Genomic DNA, 26,636 nt, shown 5'->3' on the forward strand with positions numbered 1-26,636 from the left:
AGAGACGGGCTCCACCTAACGAAGAGAAGGAAGAGCATCTTCGCAAGCAGGCTGGCTAACCTAGTGAGGAGGGCTTTAAACTAGGTTCACCGGGGGAAGGAGACCAAAGCCCTGAGGTAAGTGGGGAAGTTTTTTGGAAAATGTAGGGGACAATTTCCTGGTGCAAGTGCTGGAGGAACCAACTAGGGGCAGAGCTCTTCTTGACCTGCTGCTCACAAACCGGGAAGAATTAGTAGGGGAAGCAAAAGTGGATGGGAACCTGGGAGGCAGTGACTATGAGATGGTCAAGTTCAGGATCCTGACACAAGGAAGAAAGGAAAGCAGCAGAATACGGATCCTGGACTTCAGAAAAGCAGACTTTGACTCCCTCAGGGAACTGATGGGCAAGATCCCCTGGGAGAATAACATGAGGGAGAAAGGAGTCCAGGAGAGCTGGCTGTATTTTAAAGAATCCTTATTGAGGTTACAGGGACAAACCATCCCGATGTGTAGAAAGAATAGTAAATATGGCAGGCGACCAGCTTGGCTTCACAGTGAAATCCTTGCTGATCTTAAATACAAAAAAGAAGCTTACAAGAAGTGGAAGATTGGATAAATGACCAGGGAAGAGTATAAAAATGTTGCTCGGGCATGTAGGAATGAAATCAGGAGGGCCAAATCGCACCTGGAGCTGCAGCTAGCAAGAGATGTTAAGAGTAACAAGAAGGGTTTCTTCAGGTATGTTGGCAACAAGAAGAAAGTCAAGGAAAGTGTGGGCCCCTTACTGAATGAGGGAGGCAACCTAGTGACAGAGGATGTGGAAAAAGCTAATGTACTCAATGTTTTTTTTGCCTCTGTCTTCACGAACAAGGTCAGCTCCCAGACTACTGCACTGGGCAGCACAGCATGGGGAGGAGGTTACCAGCCCTCTGTAGAGAAAGAAGTGGTTCGGGACTATTTAGAAAAACTGGACGAGCACAAGTCCATGGGGCCGGATGCGTTGCATCCGAGAGTGCTAAAGGAGTTGGCGGCTGTGATTGCAGAGCCAGTGGCCATTATCTTTGAAAACTCATGGCGATCAGGGGAAGTCCCGGACGACTGGAAAAAGGCTCCTGTAGTGCCCATCTTTAAAAAAGGGAAGAAGGAGGATCCTGGGAACTACAGGCCAGTCAGCCTCACCTCAGTCCCTGGAAAAATCATGGAGCAGGTCCTCAAGGAATCAATTGGAGGAGGAGAAGAAAGTGATCAGGAACTTTCAGCATGGATTCACCAAGGGCAACTCATGCCTGACCTATCTAATTGCCTTCTATGATGAGATAACTGGTTCTGTGGATGAAGGGAAAGCAGTGGACGTGTTGTTCCTTGACTTTAGCAAAGCTTTTGACACTGTCTCCCACGGTATTCTTGTCAGCAAATTAAAGAAGTATGGGCTGGATGAATGGACTAGAAGGTGGATAGAAAGCTGACTAGATTGTCGGGCTCAAAGGGTAGTGATCAATGGCTCCATGTCTAGTTGGCAGCCGGTATCAAGTGGAGTGCCCCAAGGGTCGGTCCTGGGGCCGGTTTTGTTCAATATCTTCATAAATGATCTGGAGGATGGTGTGGATTGCACCCTCAGCAAGTTTGCAGATGACACTAAACTGGGAGGAGAGGTAGATACGTTGGAGGGTAGGGAGAGGATACAGTGGGCCCTAGACAAATTAAAGGATTGGGCCAAAAGAAATCTGATGAGGTTCAACAAGGACAAGTGCAGAGTCCTGCACTTAGGACAGAAGAATCCAATGCATCGCTACAGACTAGGGACCGAATGGCTCAGCAGCAGTTCTGCAGAAAAGGACCTGGGGGTTACAGTGGACGAGAAGCTGGATATGAGTCAACAGTGTGCCCTTGTTGCCAGGAAGGCCAATGGCATTTTGGGATGTATATGTAGGGGCATTGCCAGCAGATCGAGGGACGTGATTGTTCCCCTCTATTCGACACTGGTGAGGCCTCATCTGGAGTACTGTGTCCAGTTTTGGGCCCCACACTCCAAGAAGGATGTGGAAAAATTGGAAAGAGTCCAGCGGAGGGCAACAAAAATGATTAGGGGACTGGAACACATGAGTTATGAGGAGAGGCTGAGGGAACTGGGGATGTTTAGTCTACGGAAGAGAAGAATGAGGGGGGATTTGATGGCTGCTTTCAACTACCTGAAAGGGGGTTCCAAAGAGGATGGCTCTAGACTGTTCTCAGTGGTAGCAGATGACAGAACAAGGAGTAATGGTCTCAAGTTGCAGTGGGGGAGATTTAGGTTGGATATTAGGAAAAACTTTTTCACTAGGAGGGTGGTGAAACACTGGAATGCTTTACCTAGGGAGGGGGTGGAATCTCCTTCCTTAGAAGTTTTTAAGGTCAGGCTTGACAAAGCCCTGGCTGGGATGATTTAATTGGGGATCGGTCCTGCTTTGAGCAGGGGGTTGGACTAGATGACCTCCTGAGGTCCCTTCCAACCCTGATATTCTATGATTCTCTGATTCTATCTGTTTGACCTTGTATTTAGCTGTAACACTCTGAGTGCCTTTCCCAGACCTCAGGAAGAGCTCTGCATAGCTCAAAAGCGTGTCTCTCTCACCAAGAGAAGTTGGTCCAATAAAGGATATTGCTTCATTCACATTGTCTTTCTAATATCCTGGGTCTGACATGGCTACAACAACCTGTATACAACAGTGTTAGAGCAAAAAGAAAAGGAGTACTTGTGGCACCTTAGAGACTAACAAATTTATTTGAGCATAAGCTTTTGTGAGCTACAGCTCACTTCATCAGGCAGATCTGTCTATGGCTATACTGACAATTGAGCCAGTTACTGTATCTCAGAACACATCAGGTGTTTTACAGCAACCAGTCAGGCTGACTGCTTCTCTGAGAGTCAGTCAAGAACTGGAAAGGGTCAGGAGCTCTCTGCTGCTGCATCCTACAAAGCCCTTTTGGCATTCATGGAGAAGAACTTCTCTCCACTCTCCTTTTCCAGGAGATTGTTATGTCCCATCTGAGTTGCAAATGGATTGGGGCCAATAGAGGGAGGTGGATCACAGATCAGAATAAGGGAAAACTTCTTATAATCAGTTCAGTGCTGGCCTTCTGGATCTGCAGGCCCAGAGAGATTTCAAACCACATCCATCAGTAAGGTTTTGGCCCGAGTGGCTTTGAGCAGGGGGTTGGACTAGGAAGGGATGAGTTCCGACCTTCAGCAAGACAGTATCAGGAGGACATTCAGTTATTATATCCAAAGGATAGGACCAACCAATGCAGCTTACTCAGAACAAGTCACCTATGGAAATAGGTGAAATATTCAGTGAGGAGGAACTGGAGCTGGGAGAGTCTGATTCAGAATTAAGGGATGTATCTTCTCTGGATGAAAATGTGGGGACATCTCAGTATCATCACCATCTGAAGATGCTGTAGCCTTTTATGAGTTAATATTGAGAATGTCAAAGATATTAGATATTCTTTCTGTTTTTGTGGTGGAATCATTGAATCCTATCTTCAATGTCTTTGGGGCAGCGGCTAGTCAATGAGTCACACTTCTCTTGTTAGAGGGATAGCTTCAGCAAGCAAAGGCGTCTGGAACATTCAGACCATTCAGCCTCTGAAGCGGTACTTCACAGATCAAAAGGTGCCCAAGTTCACTTTATTTCACCAGATGAGGAAGGGAAGAGGCTGCCTATGTTAGGAAGAAAAATATATTCTTCCGCTGCATTAAACATGCTCATGTCCAGCTATGAAGCTGTTGTGGCTGGGTGCCAATACCATCTCTTGAGCAAAATGTCCTCTTTTCTTAACTTTGTGTTCCTCTGGAAGTGCATTGTCAAATGCTGTTTTGACTGAAGGACTGAGTGTTGTCAAGCAACAATTGAAAGCAGCTTTTGACCCCTCAGATACTTCAGCAAGGTCAATAGCTTTGGCTGTCTCACTAAGGAGACACACACTATTAAGACCAATGGGATTCCCTCATGAGACAAAAATGAGGATCGAGGACCATCCATTTGAAGGAGAAGGCCTGTTTATTATTCAGACTGATGAGGTATTAGAGAAGATGAAAAATATAAGATTTTTTGCTAGATCAGTGGTTCCCAAACTTGTTCCGCCGCTTGTGCAGGGAAAGCCTCTGGCGAGCCAGGCCGGTTTGTTTACTGGCCGCGTCCGCAGGTTCAGCCGATCGCGGCTCACAGTGGCCGCGGTTCACTGCTCCAGGCCAATGGGAGCTGCTGGAAGCGGCACGGCCAAGGGACGTACTGGCCGCTGCTTCCAGCAGCTCCCATTGGCCTGGAGCAGCGAACCGCGGCCACTGGGAGCCGCGATCGGCCGAACCTGCAGACACGGCAGGTAAACAAACTGGCCCAGCCTGCCAGGGGCTTTCCCTGCACAAGCGGCAGAACAAGTTTGGGAACCATTGTGCTAGATCTTTAAGTTTCTTTAATACAGGGAAGAGGCCACGTTCAATTCCCATTACACACGTATCTAAGGTAATACGCCACCTTCATCTCCTTCACTTTGTTACAATTCTCAGAAAAGGGCATATCCTTTCCAACCTCAATATTATTCCCCACACCACCAACTACAACAGAGAAAGAAATTTAAGCCTCACAATAACAAAGGGAATGTTTCATCTTTGTTCTCTGCAGTTCATCTAAGACATCAGATTTGACATAAGAACACAGAGCTTAAAGCCAGTCCACCTGGACATGGTTTATCCATAGTTTGGGGTCCAGCAGTCCATTTTTAATTACCAATGGGAGTTAATTACATCAAACAGATGGATTGTAGAAGTTATTTCATGCATGTGCATAATTCAATTCAAAACCTTTTCTCACAACAATCCACCTGCTTCATATCTGGGCAGAGATCAAAGTAATCTCAATTTGTTCAAAAATGAAGGTTCAGTCTCTGCTCCAGTTAAGTACAATACAGGTAATTCCATGAGATCATAGAGGGAAGGGGTTTTACTCACGTTATTTTCTAATCCCAAAAAAAGGTGGAGGGCCTTCATCCTATTTTGGATTTAAGTAGATTAAACACTTATATAAAGAAATTATGTTTCTACATGCTGCCTCTAATTTATGTAATACTCTTTCACTCCAGGGTTGGTTTGCGGCTGTGGATTTAAAAGATGCATACTTCCACATTTCATTCTATAAAACCATGTCAGTTGTTTGTTGTTGAAGAGGACCATTTTCAGTACAAGGTCTTCCCTTCCAGGTTGTCCACAGCACTTCGGGTGTTTACAAAATGCCTGTCTAGTGTAGGAGCATACTTAAGAAGGCAGTGGATGTATGTATATATCCATACCTAGACAACTGGTTAATAAAAGTGTCATCCAAGGAAGGGATCTTACTACACGTATATCAGATATGTTCACTGTTTGTCAATCTGGGATGACAGATAAATTGGGAAAAGTCATGTCGAAACCCTACTCAAAGGACTCTTTATAGGAGCAATCTTGCTTTTATCTGGGGGGGAGAGCTTTTCTCCCAGAGGTGAGATATATCAAAATAAACATATCTCCTCTTCCAGTTACCAAGACAACCCTTCGGTTGCTGGGTCTATTGGCGTTAACCACAGCAGTGACTCTTTATGCTCATCTTCACATGAGAGATCTTCAGCACTTATTATCAAAGAACTATGAACCAGTGTAGATGATGTGCATTGAAAAACATTAATTCCACAACACGTGCTAATGTCATTAATGGGATGAACAGACAATCAAAATGCAGTGAAGTGTACACTTTTCTGTCCCCCATAACATCAGTTACACTGATCACCGATGCACCTACCTCAGGATGGGGATCCCATCTGAACAATGAATATTTTAGAACTGAGAGCAATCAGATTAGCTCTCAGGTCTTTTCTACTTCAAATAAAAAACAAAGCAGTTGAGGTAGTAACCTACACTAGGACAGCATTATATTATCTAAACAAGCGATTCACTCTGTGGAATTATGCAGGGAGGCCAAGAGTCTTTGTAAGGACTCTATAGAACGTGATATGAATCCAGTAACAATTCACATGGCAGGAGAACAGAACACTCTTGCAAATCATCTGAGTAGATCATCAGGTCAGATCCATGAATGGTTCTTGAAGGAAGAAGTAGTGAATCACCCCTTCTGTTTATGGGGGGAGCCCAGTAATAGACTTGTTTGCATTCCGCAGCAACAGGAAATATCAGAGCTATTGTTCTAGGGCAGGCAGAAATAAGGAATCAGTACTGAACGCTTTTCTAGTACAGGGGGGTCAGGCCTAAGGAATGCTTTTTCCTCATTTCCCCTCATTCAGAGAGTGATAAACGAGAAGACAGGACAAAACCAGGGTGATTTGAATAGCACCAGCATGACCCAGACAGCAGTGGTAGCCGGCTTTGGTACATCCGTCACAAGGGTTAGTGGAACCTTTATCACTGATACTAGACTTGTTAATGCAATAAACAGGGAAGGTCTATCATCTGAACTTTCAGTCCCTTCTCTTGACTGCATGAGGAATAGACCTTCAGAGGTGCTAGAAGAAAGCCTTTCATTAGAAGTACACAATGTACTGTTATTTTTCTAGAAAGGAATTCACATGGATGTGCTGCAGTCTCAAATGGAATAGGTTTCTATTGTGGATTTCCATGTATAATGTGGATCCTTATATGGCACCAATTACAATTAATGCTAATATATAATTATCTTAAGAAGACACCTCTTTCATTATCTTCAGTTAAGGTTAATCTCTCAGCCATATCATGTATCTGTAGAGGGAAAATCAGTTTTTACTAATGATGAAATGTAGAGGTTTTGGAAAGGCCTTAGGAATTCTTATTGGAGGATACAAATTATTATGTCCTTCTAGGATCTGAATGTATTACTAGCATAAATAATGAGACCTCCCTTTGAACCTCTAGGACGGGGTGGGCAAACTACAGCCAGGGCCCGCATCCAGCCCTTCAGATGTTTAAATCCAGCCCTGAACCTCCTGCTGGGGAGCGGGGTCCAGGGCTTGCCCCACTCCGCACATGCTGTGGCTCCGTGCGCCTCCCAGAAGCAGCAGCATGTCTCCCCTCTGGCTCCTATGCGTAGGGGCAGCCAGGGGGCTCTGAATGCTGACGCTGCCCCTGCCCCAAACACCGCGCCTGCAGCTCCCATTGGCTGGGAACTATGGGAGCTGCAGGGGCGACGTCTGTGGATGGGGCAGCACACCGAGCTGCCTGGCTGCGCCTCTGTGTAGGACCCAGAAAGCGGACATGCCGCTGCATCTGGGAGCTGCTTGAGGAAAGTGCCGCCTGGAGCCTGCACCCCTGATCCCGCTCTGATCCCCCTTGTGCCCTCCAAACCCCTTGGTCTCAGCCCAGAGCACCCTACTTCACCCTCATCCCCAGTCCCACCCCAGAGACTCTACCCCCAGCCGGAGCCCTCCCCCTCCCCCCCAGCACCCCTGCCCGCTCCTTGAACTTTCATTTCTGGCCCCACCCCAGAGTCCACACCCCCAGCCAGAGCTGTCAACGACTCCCGCACCCCAACCCCCAATTTTGTGAGCATTCATGGCCTGCCATACAATTTCCATACCCAGATGTGGCCCCCAGGCGGCACCTCCCCTGCTCTAGGGAGCTGGTCTCTATTTAACCTATCTGTAAAAACTCTGTTTTAGCAATCCCTTCTGCCAGGTGCATAAGTCAATTGCATGCATGAATGCTGATCCACCGTTCAGTGTGTTTCATAAGGATACAATGGTTCTTCGCACTCATTCAAAGTTTTTACCAAAAATAGTCTCCGATTTTGACATAGAACAATCTATAGTTTTACCATTTTTTCCCCCAAACTCCATACTCATGTTGGGGAAGTTAAATTACACACATTAGTTTATAAGGAGAGCATTATCTTTTTACTTAGGCCATGTCTACACTAGCACTTACGTTGACAAAACGTTTGTTGCTCAGGGGTTTGAAAAAAACCACACTCCTGAGCGACATACGTTTTGCTAGCAAAAATGCTTATGTGCACAGCTCTGTGTTGGCAGGAGATGCTCTCCCACTGACATAGCTACCACTGCTCATTGAGCTGGTTTTATTATGTCAATGGGAGAGGTCTCTCCTGTCGGCATAATGCAGCTACATGAGTGCTCTTACATCAGCACAACTGTATCGATACAGCTGTGGTCCTGTAAGCTTGTAAATGTAGACATGGTGTTGGACAGGACTAAACAATTTAGACAGTGCTCAAGGCTGTTTATAGCTTAGGGACTAAAAAACAAGGGTAAAGCCATTTCTGTACAGATTCTAGGTGGGTTAGGTTAGGTATTTATGTTCTTATCCTCAATTTATAAGATTAATAAGAACATAAGGATAGCCATACTGGGTCAGAATGGTCCATCTAGGCCCAGTATCCTGTCTTCTGACAGTGGCTAATGTCAGATGCTTCAGAGGGAATGAACAGAATAGGGCAATTATTGAGTGATCCATCGGCTCTCATCCAGTCCCAGCTTTTGGCAATCAGAGGCATAGGGACATCCAGAGCATGCAATTGAAGGGATTATCCTTTCCTCAAGGCATCAAAACTCATTCAACTAGATCAAAGTCAACTTGCATGGCTTTCCCTAGACATATTCCTTTCTTAGAAACAAGTAGAGCAACAACTTAGGATACTGTCCACATTTTTACTACACATTACTCTTTAGACTTGGAATCTAGATTGGAGGCAAAGTTTGGTAGGGCAGTCCTGCATTCCTTGTTTAACTAGAACTCTGGGTCCTACCATCCCGGGTCAAAGTACTGCTTATTAATATATCCCATGAGTGGGAATATGCAGAAGACACTCAAAGGAAGAAACGACGGTTACTTATGTGTGACCAAGGTTCTTTGAGATGGACTCTGCTTAGTCTTACTCCATGCCTCCCTTTCCCCATTGCTTCAGAGCCTTACTTACCAAAGGGCTTGGAGTCACGGGGGAAGGCACTGAGGCAGTGGAATGCCACACTCCTTTTTAAGCCTTGCCCTGGAATGTCCAGAGTTTGGGAGGGGGAGGGAGGCAAGGGAGGCATGTGGCTGCTCCAATGGCTACCGCAGTAGAATTTTACAGTTTAGGTCGCACCACTCAGAGCATTCCAATGAGTTGAATATGTAGCATCCATCTCAAAGAAAATGGGTTACAAGTAAGTAAGTTCATTTTTGGAGAACCACCTAACTCCCTATGGAGACAGTGTAACATGGATCATAAGTGTGATTATAGAATTCCTCAGGCTCTAGTACCCTTAATTGCAGAAAAATCTTAGGCAGTGGGAGTCTGATGCTTCAGGAACTGTCTCTGGGGCATGGGTACCCAAGTGTCAGGGCACGCTGCAGTTTGGCTTGCCAGCTCCTGGGTTGCAGAGGTGCTGGTAAGTATGGAAGAGGATTCTGAGATAGACCGAGGTTGGGGTTTTGTTTTTAATGAGACTTTTAATAGGGTGATTAAAAAAAAAGCTTTAGTCACACTCAGCCTTGCCATAAGTAGGTTTGACTCCCATGTCTGAAAAAGAGTTTTCCTGTTTATCCCATGGCTGAATTTGATCAGTTGTGCTGAATGAAGGTCTGAGCTACCTGGTGCTGATGGTGTCACTTCCCTTTGTAACATTTTCTTTCCTTCTCTCCTGCTTTTCTCTTCTGCTTGCCTCTCAGCAGAGCAGGACTCCTTCGTATACCTTGCCAAGAAGCGGAAACCCTGGTTATATCATTGGGGCACCACTCTTGTCTCTAAACAATGGTGCCAGGCAGCAAGTATCCTTTCTGATATCAGGTTTTACCTGTCACCATCATGTTCTAGCGTAGCTGTACCCTTTAGATTTTGGATTAACTGGGGAGGTGTTACGTGAGTGTCACATTGCAGCCTTTGTCTAACCTTTCTCTTGGGGATAGTGGGAAAGGTTCTTCAACGGGGGTCTCTAAGCATTCCTATACACATGAAACACCCTCCCTAAGCTCATCCATTAGGTCATCACCCTCTCCCTGTTCAACTCCCTCCTGAACACCCACTTCTACCATCACTCCTACAAGAAATTAACCTGCTGACTATAGCAACATTGTGAGTACTAAGGAATATCTATGTAGTTAACACAATGCTTGTTTGGTTTTTTGGGTATCTGCCAAGAGGTAGCCATGTTCCACTTTGGGTGCTTTCCTGTACCCGGTGTCCATTTCTCTGTATATTTCTTCATAGCAAGGACCATGTTTGGGAAGCTTTGGAAAGCTCTACTGGAAACAAATAACTGATAATAATATTGAAGGTGTCTTGACTATGACTGGATTAGAATCATGTATAAGAGTTAAGAGGGATTTTAGGGATTCTCTAACTTGTTGAGGGTGTCGCTGGCATGTTTGGGTGGGTATTTCTTTGGTCACAGTGGCTAACTTGGTTGGGGGGGTTAGGTACATGTGCTACAATAACTGGCACTGTTGGTAGGAGGTTTCTACCAATTAAAGGATTATCTTGTTGAGGATTGGTTGGGTAACCCATGCTGTTTAACTTCCCTTCTATTTGGCTTCTTGACACATAGCCCCTTCCCTCAGGTGACTATCTTACAGAGCCAGGGTGATGGAATATGCTCTCAGACTCTCAGGTACAAGGTACAGTTTGGAATGAATGTGAGGACAAGCTGCCAGCTCAGGTAACAATTTCCACCATTCCTTCCTCCCCAATCCTCAGACAAGTTTGCAAGTAGCTTGGGTAGCACCCTCTCCTGTCATTGCCTCACAGGGTTTGCAGGGCTCAGATTGTGCTGTGGAGCTCATGTAGTACCTTCTTTGTAAGTCCCCATATTGGGCTTGGATAATCTCTCCCACACATGCCTGAAGGCTTTGAGCAGCACTGGAGACAAGGAACCTCTACAAGAGAGAGCCCTCCAGAGCAACTTGAACACTATTAATTGTGGAGGTCTGTTGGGGAGGTTCTGAGGATCCAGTTCTAGGCATGTATTTCACATCACAATACAGGAATGCAGGGCTTGGATTCAAGGAGTAGTATTATAATAGTATTATAATTAGGAGTAGTATTATAATTATCCTTGAAAGGATTAGATTTTTATTATTCAATATCAGCAAAGATCCATTTTGCACCATATACACACAAGCTAATGAAAAATATTTCCATTGATAATAATGGACATTTACAGATAGGCAAAGTAAAGTGCTATTTAAGAGTTTGATTTGAAGCTATTTACTTTGTATGTTTTGACACGTGATGTTGACAATGTGTGTTTTAATGGTTATAAAGCTTGAACTTTTTGAATCTCAAGATCTGCTTGTGACAGGATTGGTCACAGAGCTCCCCTTGGGTCTGTCACCTGATGTGCTGAAATTACCTCTGAGGCCATTTTCCCTGCCAGCTTGGGACTCCAGAACCCCACCTTGTTGACCCAGACACACTAGTCCATTTTACTCTGTATAAAGCTTATACAGGGTAAATTCATAAATTGTCCACCCTCTATAACACTGATAGAGAGATGTGCACAGCTGTTTGTATTAATCACTTACTCTGGGTTTACTAATAAACAAAAGTGATTTTATTAAGTATAAAAAGTAGGATTTAAGTGGTTTCAAGTAATAACAGTCAGAACAAAGTAAGTCACAAAAGCAAAATAAAACAAACTCGCAAGTCTAAGCCTAATACATTAAGAAACTGATTATAGGTAATATCTCACCCTCAAAGATGTTCCAATAAGCCTCTTTCACAGACTAGACTCCTTCCTAGTCTGGGCCCAGTCCCTTTCCCCTGGTACAGTCTTTGTTGGATCCAGCAGACATCTCAGGTGGTAAGCAGGAGTTTTCTCATGACTGGCAGCCTCCTTTGTCCTGCTCCACCCCCTTTTAAAGCTTTTGCACAAGGCGAAAATCTTTTGTCTGTGCTTGTCCCCACCCCCGCCTCATCAATGGAAAAGTACTAGGATTAAGGTAGATTCCAGTATCATGTGACATGGTCACATGTCACTGTAAGACCCCTAGTCTCCATTCTTCCTGGGGTGGCCCACCTACACAGGAAGGTTTGCAGGTAAATAAACCATTTACAACCAATTGTCCTAGTCAGTGGGAGCTATCAAGATTCTAAACCACCATTAATGGCCCACGCTTTGCATAATTACAGTAGGACTTCAGAATTATACTTCATATTTCTAGCTTCAGATACAAGAATGATACATGCATTCAAATAGGAGGAATATATTCAGTAGGTTATAACCTTTGTTATGATACCTTACAAGAGACCTTTTGCATAAAGTATATTCCAGTTACATCATATTCACACTCATAAGCATATTTCCATAAAACATATGGAGTGCAACATCACACTGCTGTCATTGTCTGACCACAAACCTATAATTTTCCACAACTGTGCGAATTTAAATGGAGAAAATTGAGAAAAATGCTTGAAATAAAAACTGATTTCTGTAAAGTGTGTATGTGTGTGTATGTAAAATAACATAGGAATGGTCAGACCAATGGTCCATATACCCCAGTATCCTGTTTTCTGACAGTGCTCAATGCCAGATGCTTCAGAGGGAATGAACAGAACAAGGCAATCATCAAGTGATCCGTCCTGTCTCCAATCCCAACATCAGGCCGTCAGAGGTTTAGGGACACCCAGAGCATAGAGTTGCATCCCTGCCAATCTTGGATAATAGCCATTGATGGACCTATCCTCCATGAACTTATTTAATTCTTTTTTGAACTCAGTTATACTTCTGGCCTTTAGCATATCACCTGACAACATGTTCCACAGATTGACTGTGCATTGTGTGAAGAAGTACTTCCTTATGTTTTGTTTTAAACCTGCTGCCTATTAATGTCATTGAGTGACCCTGGTTCTTGTGTTATGTGAAGGTGTAAATCACACTTCCCTGTTCACTTTCTCCACATCATTCATGATTTTATAGAGCTCTGTCATATCTCCCCCTTAGTCGTCTCTTTTCCAAGCTTTTTAATCTGTTCTTGTGTGGAAGCTGCTCCATACCCCTTATCATTTTTGTTGCCCTTCTCTGTACCTTTTTCATTTCTAATGTATCTTTTTATGAGCTGGGGTGACCAGAACTGCAAGTATTCAAAGTGTGGTCCTACCATGGATTTGTATAGTGACAGTATGATATATTCTCTCTTATTGTCTATCCCATTCCTAATGATTCCTAGCATCCTGTTTGCTTTTTTGAGTGCTGCTGCACATTAAGCAGATGTTTTCAGAGAACTATCCACGATGACTCCAAGAACGCCTTTTTTTTTTTTTTTGAGTGGTAACAGCTAATTTAAACCCCACCATTTTATATGTATAGTTGGGATTATGTTTCCCAGTGTACATTACTTTGCATTTATCAACACTAAATTTCATCTGCCATTTTGTTGCCCAGTCACCCAGTTTTGTGAGATCCCTTTGTAACTCTTCGCATTATCTTGAGTAATTTTGTATCATTGGCAAACTTGTCACCTCACTGTTTATGCCTTTTTCCAGATAATTTATGAATACGTTGAACAGCACTGGTCCACGTACAGATCCCTGGGGGACACCACTATTTACCTCTTTCCATTCTGAAAACTGACCATTTATTCCGACCCTTTGTTTCCTGTCTTTTAACCAGTTACTGATCCATGAGAGGACCTTCCTTCTTATCCCATGATGGCTTACTTTGCTTAAGAGCCTTTGCTGAGGGACCTTGTCAAAGGCTTTCTGAAAGTCTAAGTAGACTGTTTCCACTGGATCACCCTTGTCCACATGTTTGTTTACCCCCTCAGATAATTCTAATAGATTGGTGAGGCACGATTTCCCTTTACAAAAGCTATGTTGATTCTTTCCCAACAAATCCTGTTCATCTATGTGTCTGATTCCACTCTGTTCTTTACTATAGTTTCAATCAATTTGCCTGGTACTGAATTTTGGCTTACTGGCCTGTAACTGCCAGGACCACCTCTGGAGCCTTTTTTAAAAATTGGTGTCATGTTAGCTATCTGGTACAACAGTTGATTTAAATGATAGGTTACATACTACACTTCGTAGTTCTGCAATTTCATCTTTGAATTCCTTCAGAACTCTTGGGTGAGTACAATCTGGTGCTAGTGACTTATTACTGTTTAACTTGTTAGTTTGTTCTGAAACCTCCTCTGTTGATACCTCAATCTGGTTCCTCAGTTCCTCAGATTTGTCACCTAAAAAGAATGGCTCAGATGTGGGAATCTCCCTTGCATCTTCTGCAGTGAGGACTGATGCAAAGAATGGCCTTGTCTGTTTAGAGTATTCCTTTAGCACTTCGATCATCCAGTGGCAAGCTTCCTGCTTCTGATGTACTTTTTTTTTTTTTTTTTTGGGGGGGGGGGGGGGAGGTGTAAAAAATGAATTCTGCCAAGCCTTCATTATAATGAAGTACTCTATGAAGTGATATTCCTACTCCATGATTTACAGGGTCAATAATTTGGTTCATTCTCTTCCTGGAGATACCCTCCTCCCCCAACAAACAAAAAAACCCCATGGTGATAGGATATCTGAGGCACTCCATCAGTCTCCTCAACATGCAGCGAATCATTGTCAGTGTTTTGTGCACTCTTCTTCTCCCTTTTACTTTCATGGAGGACATGGGCTGAATCTATACAGAATTGAACACTAACATTTCCAAAATTCCTCTATGCAGTCATTATCAAAGTAGTAGACACCTTGAAATGGGGTCATTACTGAAGAAAAATGCTCTGTATTAAGAACTGGCTGCTTCTCTGCTCCAAAGGACTCAGACTGCCAAAGATGTGTTCTGTCTCATTTCCAGCATATCCCAAACAATGGAGGATGGAAACTGTAGCTACTTTCAGGAGAAGCTATACCAGGCCCTCCAGGGGGTGAGCAGCCCACAGGCTCTGGCCATAATTGGCAGTGCTGAGCCAACCCAGAGAGATCAGTGGACCAGCCTCATTGTCCGGAACTGCAGCATGCAGGTAATAAGAATGGAGGGCCAACTCTGAACCCAAGTTCTACTCTTCTGAGCTCGGCATGCAAGATTATATTGCTTTGGGGATTGTGGGAGTGGGAGAGAATCCAAGTTTTCTCTTTCTTCTTTGTTAGTAGCTCGCTACTGGAGTCAAACAGGGTACATATTACTCTGTGTGTCAGACCACTGACCCAGTTCAGGGGCCCTAATGCATACAAATAGATGTTGTTGTTCCACACTCATGCTGTTTAGAGGCTCCTCTTTGACTAGGCAAGCAGGGAACCAGCAGGATTAACTTTTGTAGCCCCATATTACCAGTGTATAAGTGGGTAGGAGAGGTCTAATACTGCAGCCAACGTTTTACTGGCCAGTTCTGAGACTGTGCAGTAGAGCTCACTCTACCCACTTCTTTGTTGCTGTTATAATGCTAGTATTGTAATCTTTGTGTTAATATTGGCCTCTGTCTGACCACTGAGTTATCCTGCTGAAATGTTGTCCTTTGAGACTTACCCTTATCCAGTGTTTATCTATCTCAGGGCTGATCTACACTAGAAAGTTAGGTCGATCCAGCAACATCACTACCCTTTAGGGATGTAGTTAAGCTGACTTAAGTCCTAATATGGACAGCACTAGGTCAACCTAGCTACTGCCTCTTGGAGAGATGGATTTACTACAGTGACAGAAGAACCCCTTCTGTCGCTATTGTGCCTACACTGTAATGCTACAGCAATGCAGCTGCAGCACTGCAGCTGTGCTAATGTAGCATTTCTAGTGTAGACCTAGCCTAAGATTAAGAGGTGACTGGATCATAGTCTTCAGGTAACTACATGGGGAAGAGATTTCTCATAGTAGGTGGCCCTATTCTAGCAGAAATGGTCAAAACAAGATCCAGTGGTTGGAAACTGAAGATGAACAAATTCAGACTAGAAATAAGGTGCACATCTTTAACGGTGGGGGTAATTAACTATTAGAATAACTTTAGTTAGAAATATGGTGGATTCTCCATTACTTGAAATTTTTAATCAAGACTGGATATCTTTCTAAAATATATGTTCTAGCTCAACCAGAAGTTATGTGCTTGATGCTAAAATTAGTGGGTGAGGTTCTGTGGCCTTTGTTATGCAAGAGGTCAGACTAGATTATCTTAATGGTCCTTTCTTGCCTTAAAATCTATGAAAACATCCCCCCTTTTTTTTTCTCAGGCTGGGAATTGTGCCTCCTGCTGTATGGTTCCTGTGTCCTTGAAGATCCAGGTATTGTGGGCTGAGGTGGGCCTTCAGTCCAACCCACAAAGTCAAGTGCTGGGAGCACGATATTGGTATCAGTGTCAGTCTCTGAAGGTATAGCACCATTATTATGCACCTCCACCCCCAAAGGCCATAACATGGGGGATATGGGTTACATGAAGTCTGAGGGATCCTTCATATAGCTCTGGTATTGAAGGGTTGGAGTTCACGGGATCTTACCATTTGTCCGCATAGATTGGCAATGGCAAGTATTTAATGCTTCCACAGAAGACGGTGGAGAGGAAGGTGATCAGGAACAGTCAACATGGATTCACCAAGGGCAAGTCCTGCGTGACCAACCTGATTGCCTTCTATGATGAGATAACTGGCTCTGTGGATATGCGGAAAGCGGTGGATGGGATATATCTTGACTTTAGCAAAGCTTTTGATACGGTCTCCCACAGTATTCTTGCCAGCAAGTTAAAAAAGTATGGATTCGATGAATGGACTATAAGGTGGATAGAAAGCTGGCTAGATTGTTGGGCTCAATGGGTATTGATTAACATCTAGATGTCTAGTTGGCAGCCGGTATCAAGCAGAGTGCCCCAGAGGTCGGTCCTGGGGCCGGTTTTCTTCAACATCTTTATTAATGATCTGGATGATGGGATGGATTGCACCCTTAGCAAGTTCACAGATGATACTAAGCTGTGGGGAGAGGTAGATATGCTGGAGGGTAGGGATAGGGTCTAGAGTGACCTAGACAAATTGGAGGATTGGGCCAAAAGAAATCTGATGAGGTTCAACAAGGACAAGTGCAGAGTTCTGCACTTAGGAAGGAAGAATCCCATGCCCTGCTACAGCCTGGGGACCGACTGGCTAAGGAGCAGTTCTACAGAAAAAGACCTCGGGATTACAGTGGACAAGAAGCTGGATATGAGTCAGCAGTGTGTCCTTGTTGCCAAGAAGGGCAATGGCATATTGGGCTGTATTAGTAGGAGCATTGCCAGCAGATTGAGGGAAGCGATTATTCCCCTCGATTCAGCTCTGGTGAGGCCACACCTGGAGTATTGCGTCAGTTTTGGTCCCCACACTACAGAAGGGATTTGGACAAATTGGAGAAAGTCCAGCGGAGAGCAGCGAAAATGATTAGGGGCCTGGGGCACATGACTTATGAGGAGAGGCTGAGGGAACTGGGCTTATTTAGTCTGCAGAAGAGAAGAGTGAGGGGGGTTTGATAGCAGCCTTCAACTACCTGAACAGGGGTTCCAAAGAGGATGGAGCTAGGCGGTTCTCAGTGGTGGCAGATGACAGAACAAGCAGCAATGATCTCAAGTTGCAGTGGGGGAGGTCTAGGTTGGATATTAGGAAACACTTTTTCACTAGGAGGGTGGTGAAGCACTGGAATGGGTTACAAGGGAGATGGTGGAATCTCCATGCTTAGAGGTTTTTAGGGCCTAGCTTGACAAAGCCTTGGCTGGGACAATTTAGTTGGTGTTGGTCCTGGTGTGAGCAGGGGATTGGACTAGATGACCTCCTGAGGTCTCTTCCAACCCTAATATTGTATATTCTATTAATGAAAAAAACTGTATCTGTATCCTGGGAAGAAGTGACCCTGAAAATGTTTTGGGGATCATGACAGATAATCAGATGAACATGAGCTCTCAGTGCAATGCTGTGGCCAAAAGGGCTAATTGATCCTTGAAGATGGAAATGGGAATTTCGAGTAGGAGCAGAGAGATGTTATTTTGCCTCTGTACTTAGCACTGGTGTGACGGCTGCTGGAATACTGTGTCCAGTTCTGGTGTCCACAATTCAAGAAGGATGTTGATAAACTGGAGAGGGTTCAGAGAAGAGCTATGAAAATGACCAAAGGATTAGAAAACTTGTTTTATAGTGAGAAACTCGAGGAGATCAATCTGTTTAGTTTCACAAAAAGAAGGTTAAGGGGTGACTTGATTATTTGTAAATACCTACCTAGGGAACACATATTTAATAATGGGCTCTTCAGTCTAGCAAAGAAAGGTAAAAGATGATCCAGTGACTGGAAGTTGAAGCTAGAGAAATTCAGACTAGCAATAAGGTGTACATTTTTAACAGTGAGAGTAATTAACCATTGGAACAACTTACCAAGGATTATGATGGATTCTCTATCACTGATTATTTTTAAATAAGATTGGATGTTTTTCTAAAAGAGATGCTCCAGGAGCTATTTTGGGGAAGTTCTGTGCCTGTGTTATAGACTCATATCATAGAAATATAGTACTGGAAGAGACGTCTGTAAATCATCTAGTCCAGTCCCCTCCACTCGAGGCAGGACTAAGTAATAACTAGACCATTCTTGACAGGTATTTGTCTAACCTGTTCTTCAAATCCTCCAATGACGGAGATTCTACAACCTCCCTAGGCAATTTATTCCAGTGCTTAACTACCCCGATAGTTAGGAAGTTATTCCTAATGTTCAGCCTAAACCTCTGTTGCTTCAATTTAAGCCCATTGCTTCTTGTCCTGCTCTCAGAGTTTAAGGAGAACAATTTTTTACCCTCCTCCTTGAATAGTCTTTTACAAACATGAAAACTCTTATCATGTGGCCCTTCAGTCTCTTCTTCTCCATACTAAACAAACCCAATTTTTTTCAATCTTTGCTCATAGGTCACGTTTTCTAGACCTTTAATCATTTTTATTTTTCTCCTCCGGACTTTCTGCAATTTGTTCACATCTTTCCTAAAATGTGGCACGCAGAACTGGACACAATACTCCAGTTGAGGCCTAATCAGCGCAGAGTAGAGTGGAAGAATTTCTTCTTGTGTCTTGCTTACAACATTCCTGCTAGTACATTCCAGAATGTTTGCTTTTTTTGAAACAGTGTTACACTGTTGATTCATATTTAGCTTGTGGTCAACTATATCCCCGATCCCTTTCTACAGTACTCCTTCCTAGGGAGTCATTTCCCATTTTGTATTTGTGCAACTGATTGTTCCTTCCTAAGTGGAGTACTTTGAATAAGTTCTTATTGAATTTCATCCTATTTACTTCAGACCATTTCTGCAGTTTGTCCAGATCATTTTGAATTCTAATCCTCTCTGCCAAAGCACTTGCAACCCCTTCTAGTTTGATATCATCCGCAAACTTTATAAAAGGATATTCTTTGTGCCATTATATACAGGAGGTCAGACTAAATGAATACAAAGATCCCTTCTGGGCTTGGAATCTGTGAAGCTGTGAATCCATGAAGTCCAACTGTGCAGGCTCAGAGCTGGTTTGTGCCTTTTGACATGCAGGATGTGTACTTACTTCCACATTGCCATCCACCTGGCCTATAGTAAGTACCTGAGATTTATGATAGAGTTGAATCAGTATTGGAACAAGGTATGGCAATTTGGACTCTTTACGGCTTCAAGGATCTTCACAAAATACCTTGTGGTGGTAATGGCTCACCTGAGGAGTCAAGGTATTCATATCAATGCCTATTTGGACAACTGGCTGATCTGGGGCAGGTCACAACAGGAGACCTCAGCGAGCTGGGACTGCACTTTGTCCCTATTCAATTGCGTGAGACTTCTAGTGAACTGCAAAAAGTTGTCACTCCTAGTGAACTGCAAAAAGTTGTCACTCATGCTGTCACAGATAATAGCAGCTCTATGAATGCTAATCGACTTGACGTCAGAAAGAGTGCACTGCCTGAGGACAGGTTCCAGTTGCTACATTACTTCATTTGATGTCACAACTAACTACAACAGTACAAATATGCCTCGTAGTGCTAGGCCATATGTCGGTATGCATATATATGACACCACTTGCCAGACTTTGCTTTTGTACCCTCCAGTTCTGGCTCAAGGCTCTCTATTGGTCGATGAAACATCCAATAGCCAAGAAGGTCAAAGTACTACATCATGTCATTGCAGAACTGGTTTTGTGGCTTGAACCTGCAATCACATGGAAAGGGGTCCCTTTTTCAATCCCCTTGTGACGAAGTGGGACTGTTCTTAATGTTTCCTCTGAATACTGTAGGGGTGCCTCGGTTTCCCCTATGCATTTCGTAAGTCTCTAGGTGGTGGGATAAGGGAGTGTAATTGTTGCAGAGCAAAGGGCCAGCACTCTGTCTCCTGGCAACTGATGGCCTGGGCCCTTCCCCCCTGCAAGGTGAGAGCTAAAGGGTTGGAAAACAAAGGAATCAGGTGACCACCTGGCCTGGGAAAGGGACAAAGCCCAGAGGAGGAGGGGCTGGAGGGTGAGTCAGTTGGGAGCTGGCTGGGGACGAGGAGTGAAGTGCAGACATGGTTGTCTGGCTCACTGCCCCCCAAAATGGACCCAGCTGAGGGGTCCTGTTCTCCGTACCTACAAGCTCTGTTTTAAACCGTGTTCCTGTCATCTAATAAATGTCTGTTTTACTGGCTGGCTAAGAGTCACATCTGACTGAGAAGTTGGGGTGCAGGACCATCTGGCTTCCCCAGGACCCCGCCTGGGCAGACTCACTGTGGGAAATGCACAGAGGGGCAGAGGATGCTGAATGCTCCGAGGTCAGACCCAGGAAGGTGGAAGCCGTGTGAGCTTTTTGCCCTGAAGACAATCTGCTCGCAGAGAGGAGACTTCCCCAGAGTCCTGACTGGCTTCGTAGGGAGCAGTTCCAGAGCATTGCCCAGGGACCCTGTGACACCCCTCCCAAAAAAAGACCCTGCTCATGGATGCATCAGTGACAAGTTGGGGAACTCACTTGGACCACTTGCAGATCAAAGACACCTGATCTCCAAATGACATGGGGCTTCATGTGAATGTTGTAGATCTCTGAGCCATCAGACTAGCTTGTCTGGCATTCCTGCCTGTCCTCAAACTCGATAATTCAGGGCTTTACAGACAATATGACAGCTATGCAACAACATAAACAAGCAACAGGGCACCTGCTCCTTGCTCCTCTGCCAAGAGGCCACTGATTTTTGGAATTGGTACCATCAGAATGTGGTAAGACCAATGTCTCTTCACCTCCCAGGAATCAGCAACAACTTAGAAGACTTCCTAAGTAGGACAGTCAGTGACCAACCAGGAATGGTCATTACACAGATCCATCACAGAACTGATATTCCATCCGTGGGGACTCCCATGAGAGACTTTTTTGCCATTAAGGACAATGCAAAATGCAAGAGCTTTTGCTCCACAAGAGTCTGAGTCCAAGGATGCTAACAGATGCCTTCTTGCTACAGTGTAACAAGGGCTTGCTTGTATGCCTTCCCACCAATTCCCTTCATTCCCAGGGTGATTTCCAAAATCAAGAGACAAAGCTACAATCTTTCTTGTGCCTTAAATATGGGCCAAGTCAGTTCTGGCTCACAGACCTATTCCAGATGTCCATTCAGCTTCTGATCCATCTCTCAGACAGCCTGGATCTGATCTTGCAGCATTGTGGCCAGACACATCATGCAGACCAGAGTCTCTGCACCTGATGGTATAGCTAGTGGGTGGCTGACCACCACACAGAGAAACTGCTCCATACAGGTCCAGGAAAACATCTACCAGAAGGACATATTCTTGCATGGGAAATAGGTTCTCACTATGCATAGCCCAAAATGGCCTAGACCCAGCCCAGGCCTCAGTACCAAAGATCCTTGAAGACTTACTGTAGCTCAAGCAGACAGGTCTCTTATTCAGTTCTACTGAAGTCCACCTCACAGTGATTTCAACTTATCACCTGCCTGTGCAGTCATGTTTGGTCTTCTCTCACCCCATGGTATCAGAGTTTCTTAAAGGGCTACTACATGCTCAAACACTGGTCAGAGAACCCACTCCTGCCTGGGACCTCAATGTACTCCTCTTGAGACTGATGGAGCCTCTCGTTGAGCTTCTCTCAGAATGCTTCCTGGACCACCTCACTCTGAAAACAGAAAGAAAAGGAGTACTCGTGGCACCTTAGAGTTAGTCTCTAAGGTGCCACAAGTACTCCTTTTCTTTTTGTGAATACAGACTAACACGGCTGCTACTCTGAAACTCTGAAAACAGTCTTCCTAGTCGCTATCACTTCAGTCAGAAGAGTAAGTGAGCTTCAGGCGCTCCTGGCTGAACCCAAATGCAGTTCCATTGGAATAAGGTGATGCTGAGACCTCATCAGAACTTCCTCTCCAGTGTGGTCTCAAAATTCCATCTGAGCCTATCCATCCGCTTGCCTGTCTCCTTCTGAAAAGCACATTTATCACTGGGAGAAAAGAAATTACACACACTTGTCATTTCCAGGTCTCTGCTCTATTGACAGAACAAAATTATTCCACCTGTCAATCCTGTCTCTTTCTCCCTATACCAGAGCATTCAAAAGGTCAACTTCTTTCATCTCAAAGAATATTGAAACAGATCAAATGATGCATCCTCATGTTATTAGTTGGCTAGTGTACCTCTCCCACTAAATATCAAGGTTAACTCCACCAGCATTCAAGTGATTTCTTCCACCTTTTTCAGACATGTGCCACTATCAGACATCTGCAAGGCAGAGATGTGGAGTAAACCACTGACCTTTGTCAAGCACTGTGCCTTGGATTTAGCTGATCAGATGCCAAGTTTAGGAGAGTAGAACTCTGATGCTGTATGGAATCTGGGAGATACGTGTGGATATTATGAATATCAATATTGTAAAATTGTAATGAGTTGTGCCAGATATGCCATGTAAGGTATCTGCAAAAATGTTATGATTTGCCAGATATGATAATCTCATTTATGTGTTTGTATCACCTTTTTATTATGCTTGTGCTATGCTTCTGGGTGACACCCCCAGACAGTTTGGCATCAGCACTGCCTAGCCTGCTTGATGGCCCATTAAGGACCATCAGCTATACAACTGACCCATTGAGAGACAGCAGAGAATACACCTTATGACTCAGCAAGGCATTCATGGGCATGCCTGTGGACAGAAAAGGTCCTCCAAGCCTTGTGCTGGGCAGATTGTGTTGGAAACAAAGGAAGTACAGGGCGCATGGCAAAATAGAATCATAGAATATCAGAGTTGGAAGGGACCTCAGGAGGTCATCTAGTTCAACCCCCTGCTCAAAGCAGGACCAATCCCCAACTAAATCATCCCAGCCAGGGCTTTGTTAAGCCTGACCTTAAAAACTTGTAAGGAAAGAGATTCCACCACCTCCCTAGGTAATGCATTCCAGTGCTTCACCACCCTCCGAGTGAAAAAGTTTTTCCTAATATCCAACCTAAACCTCCCCCACTGCAACTTGAGACCATTACTCCTTGTTCTGTCATCAGCTACCACTGAGAACAGTCTAGATCCAAATACTATAAAAGACAGCTGCATCTTCTCCATTTTGTCTTCAATCCTGCTTCTTACCTCTGGAGGAACTTTGCTACAAACTGAAGCTCTGAATAAAGACTGAATGATCCATCCAAGCTGTGGATGTATTCCAGAGGGACTTTCAAGTCAGCAAACTCACCAATACTGCTAGGAACCTGATATGTGGACTCTGAAGTCTTTGTATGTATGTGACTGCTTTACCCTTTAACCTGTCTCTTGTTCTTTCTTTTTTCTTTATAATAAACCTTTTGTTTTAGACACTAAGGGATTGGCTGGCAGTGTGGTATTTTGGGTAAGATCCAAACCTATACTGATCTGGTAACATGGCTGACCCTTTGGGGTCAGAAGAACATTTTGTATATGTGGGCAGAGTTTTTTAAATAACTTCTCACTGTACTGGACCTAGGTGCTGATTGGGAGCCAGAGAACTGGAATGCAATAAAGGGGGCTGTGTGATTTCTTTTTTTTTGTTTCTTGATAACCAGTGTGGGGGATCAGAAGCACAGTTTGTGACTAGTTGGGGAGTGTAACTTCAGTATTACCCACCAGTCTTGGGAGTATCTGCTCTTCCTTTTGCAGCCTGCCCTGACCTTGGCATTTCTAGTGAGGGCTGCCCCAATTACAATGGGTCACAAGAACTACAATCCTTATTTGACTGATGCAGCTGGAATTCCTCATTCCCTCTATCCTGAGGGGATACTGCTTGCCAATCACCTAAGTAGGGCTTCATACTGATACATAGTGGAAGAAAGGATAGTTACTTACGCTACATGCATCCGATGAAGTAAGCTGTAGCTCACGAAAGCTTATGCTCAAATAAATTGGTTAGTCTCTAAGGTGCCACAAGTACTCCTTTTCTTTTTGCTACAGTAACTGTGATTCTTCTAGATGTTGTCAGTGTAGATCTCATGACCTGCTCTCGGAGTCCTTGGTTACTAGGAGCTTCAGATTGTGAGGGAACCGAGAGAAGGTCATGGCTGCTCTGCCTTTTGTGCCCTGTCATGGGAGCATGAGGTAGCACAGGGTGCATGTGTGACCCCAATGGACACAGCAATAAAAAAAAAAGTCTGGTTTTGTATGTATGAGGTGCATGCACACCCTACAGTGGGAACCACACTGACAAAAACATCTAGGAGAACCACAGCTACTGCTGGGTAAGTAACTATTCTTCTTCTACACTGCTCTGTAAAGTGTCCCAGTTCTTCATTCTGAAGGGGAAAGGGAAAGGGGTATACCCACACATGAAAGTACTACATTTCTCTTATACCTCATCGAAACACTTCCCTGTGGTATGCTTGACCACAGTGTCAGAGTTCTTTTCACTTTGAAAATATGATCTATCTACAGGAGATGGTAGTAATAGCTGGTGGAGACTCCTTGCTATTTGGAGCCTCACCAGTCATTTTGGGCAGCCTTTACCTCTGCAGAAACATGCCCTATGTTGGAAGATGCATCTGTGGCTCTGGGAATGCTAAGCTGTTGGTGTTTTTCTTTTCCTGCAGTCCCTCAGCGTGACCATGGTGCCTTTGACAACCGTCGTTGCCTTCACTGACATGACAGAACGGCCAGAGCCTCCACGTAGCCAGCCCAGCACGTACTGGAAACTCCCATTTGACTTCTTTTTCCCCTTCAAGGTTGCACTGAATGGGGGGATAAGCTGTCAAGGAGACCTGGCTGGTGCTTTCCTGATGTCTCTCACATTCTGCAGCATTCTCAGCTTCTGAAGAGAATGAAGTCTGGTGCTCTGCTCCTCATGGCAACATTTATGCCCAGATAGTACCAGAGAGCTCACTCCATCCTGCTGTATCCTGGTGTCATATCTGGTGCCTGTTCCTCACCTGGGTGAGACAATACGAGAGATACAGTGACCTAAATGATTCCTCTTTGTTCTTGTGAACAGCAAAGAAAGTGTTTATCTGACAGCTAGAAAAGGCAGGTGTTTCAGGGAATCCTGTTAATATAATGGTACAGTCAGAATATGATGCAGACCAAAGACTCTTCTATTCTGTTCAGGTTCTCACCCTGTGCCTATCATCATGCTATCCCTGTTCCTTCCTGTAGTGCATTGTGACATGATTAACATCTGTCACCTGTGATTCTTCCATGTCTGCAATCCCTTTATGCAGATCTGTGAAGGTCAACCCAGCGTTGCTCATGGGGGATGGGAGGGCAGAAGGAGCAGTCTCTGTGTGGAACAAAGAGGAGAGAGGGAATGAAAAGGAACTCTCTTTATTCTGTCCCCTACAAGAAGGAAAAGTCCCTTCTGAGCTGAGCAGTATGGAGAGAAGTGTGGCTTTCATTTCTAGTTTCCCTCCCTATTGGTGGGGAGTCTGGAGCTCACTTGTTCAGCTCCCTGTTACAGAAGGGCCTCATCTTTCCATGTGGAATTGTAAATCATACATTTTAAATCTGATATAATTTATCTAGTGATGGTTTCAATAGAAACTATCAGTGCCTCTGTGACTGTCTTTAGAAAGTATGCCTTTGTTAGGGGATCTGAATTATTATTCAGTGAGTGGTACTATAATGACCTATCTACTAGTCTCCTCTGGCCCATTTTAAATAAGCTGGCCTTGTGCATCTGTGTCAATCTTTATCTCTTATTTTTGTGTTAATCTCTTCAAATAAAATTATCAATTGAACATGCATTACTTTATAAAAATGTTTTTATTTGCAAGATGGATATGCAAGACACAAGGAATTATGGAGGTTCTGTCCTTTGGGATTACTGTCCTGGGAATTTTATGCCCAGGTATCTTGACAGCTCTCCTTTCCACCCTTACAACTCTTCCCTCATGCGTATGAGCTCAGTGCCACACTCCCCACCTGTGGTGGTTTAGGAATCTCTAAAACTGGGAAGTACTACTGCGTCAGGTCCAAGCAGAGGCTATACTGGCAGTGGCAGCCATCGTGAATGTTGGATGATGTATAGGAGATGGGCCATTGTGAGCAGTTGGAGATTAAAGTTAATTATTTTAGAAAAGGTTTGCAACTTATTATGAGGCTGCAGTGTCATGCAACACCTAGGGTTTGACCCTGGCCTCCTGTGTCTCAGTGACATTTCATAGATTTCAGGGCTGGAAAAGACCTCTATTATCTTGGGATAAATGAAGGGGACAGGTGGGGGGGGTGGCGGTAGCTTCCTTTTATGGACACCCAGCCAGCCAGTTAGCTATAAAATCCCTCTTGGTAGCTGTTCTCTACTTGCTTTACCTGTAAAGGGT

General features: G+C 44.3%; 1 protein-coding gene across 4 annotated transcripts in view; it reads left to right on the forward strand.

Annotated features, from left to right (window-relative positions):
• LOC102947972 (tectonic-3) overlaps positions 1–26,060 on the forward strand; it is a 62,057-nt gene extending 35,997 nt beyond the window's left edge. For 3 of the 4 annotated variants that reach the window (XM_043552399.1, XM_043552398.1, XM_037903611.2), the window contains 5 exons: positions 9,641–9,739; positions 10,529–10,626; positions 14,752–14,917; positions 16,113–16,250; positions 24,915–26,060. In XM_043552399.1, coding sequence (XP_043408334.1) covers positions 9,641–9,739; positions 10,529–10,626; positions 14,752–14,917; positions 16,113–16,250; positions 24,915–25,136 — 723 coding nt within the window. In that variant the 3' untranslated portion in view covers positions 25,137–26,060. The remainder of the gene's footprint in view (positions 1–9,640; positions 9,740–10,528; positions 10,627–14,751; positions 14,918–16,112; positions 16,251–24,914) is intronic. The other variant, XM_037903612.2, reaches the window with a different exon arrangement.
• The last annotated feature ends 576 nt before the right edge of the window (positions 26,061–26,636 follow it).

Source organism: Chelonia mydas, chromosome 7 (genome assembly GCF_015237465.2).
Source record: "Chelonia mydas isolate rCheMyd1 chromosome 7, rCheMyd1.pri.v2, whole genome shotgun sequence".
Taxonomy (NCBI): Eukaryota; Metazoa; Chordata; order Testudines; family Cheloniidae; genus Chelonia; species Chelonia mydas.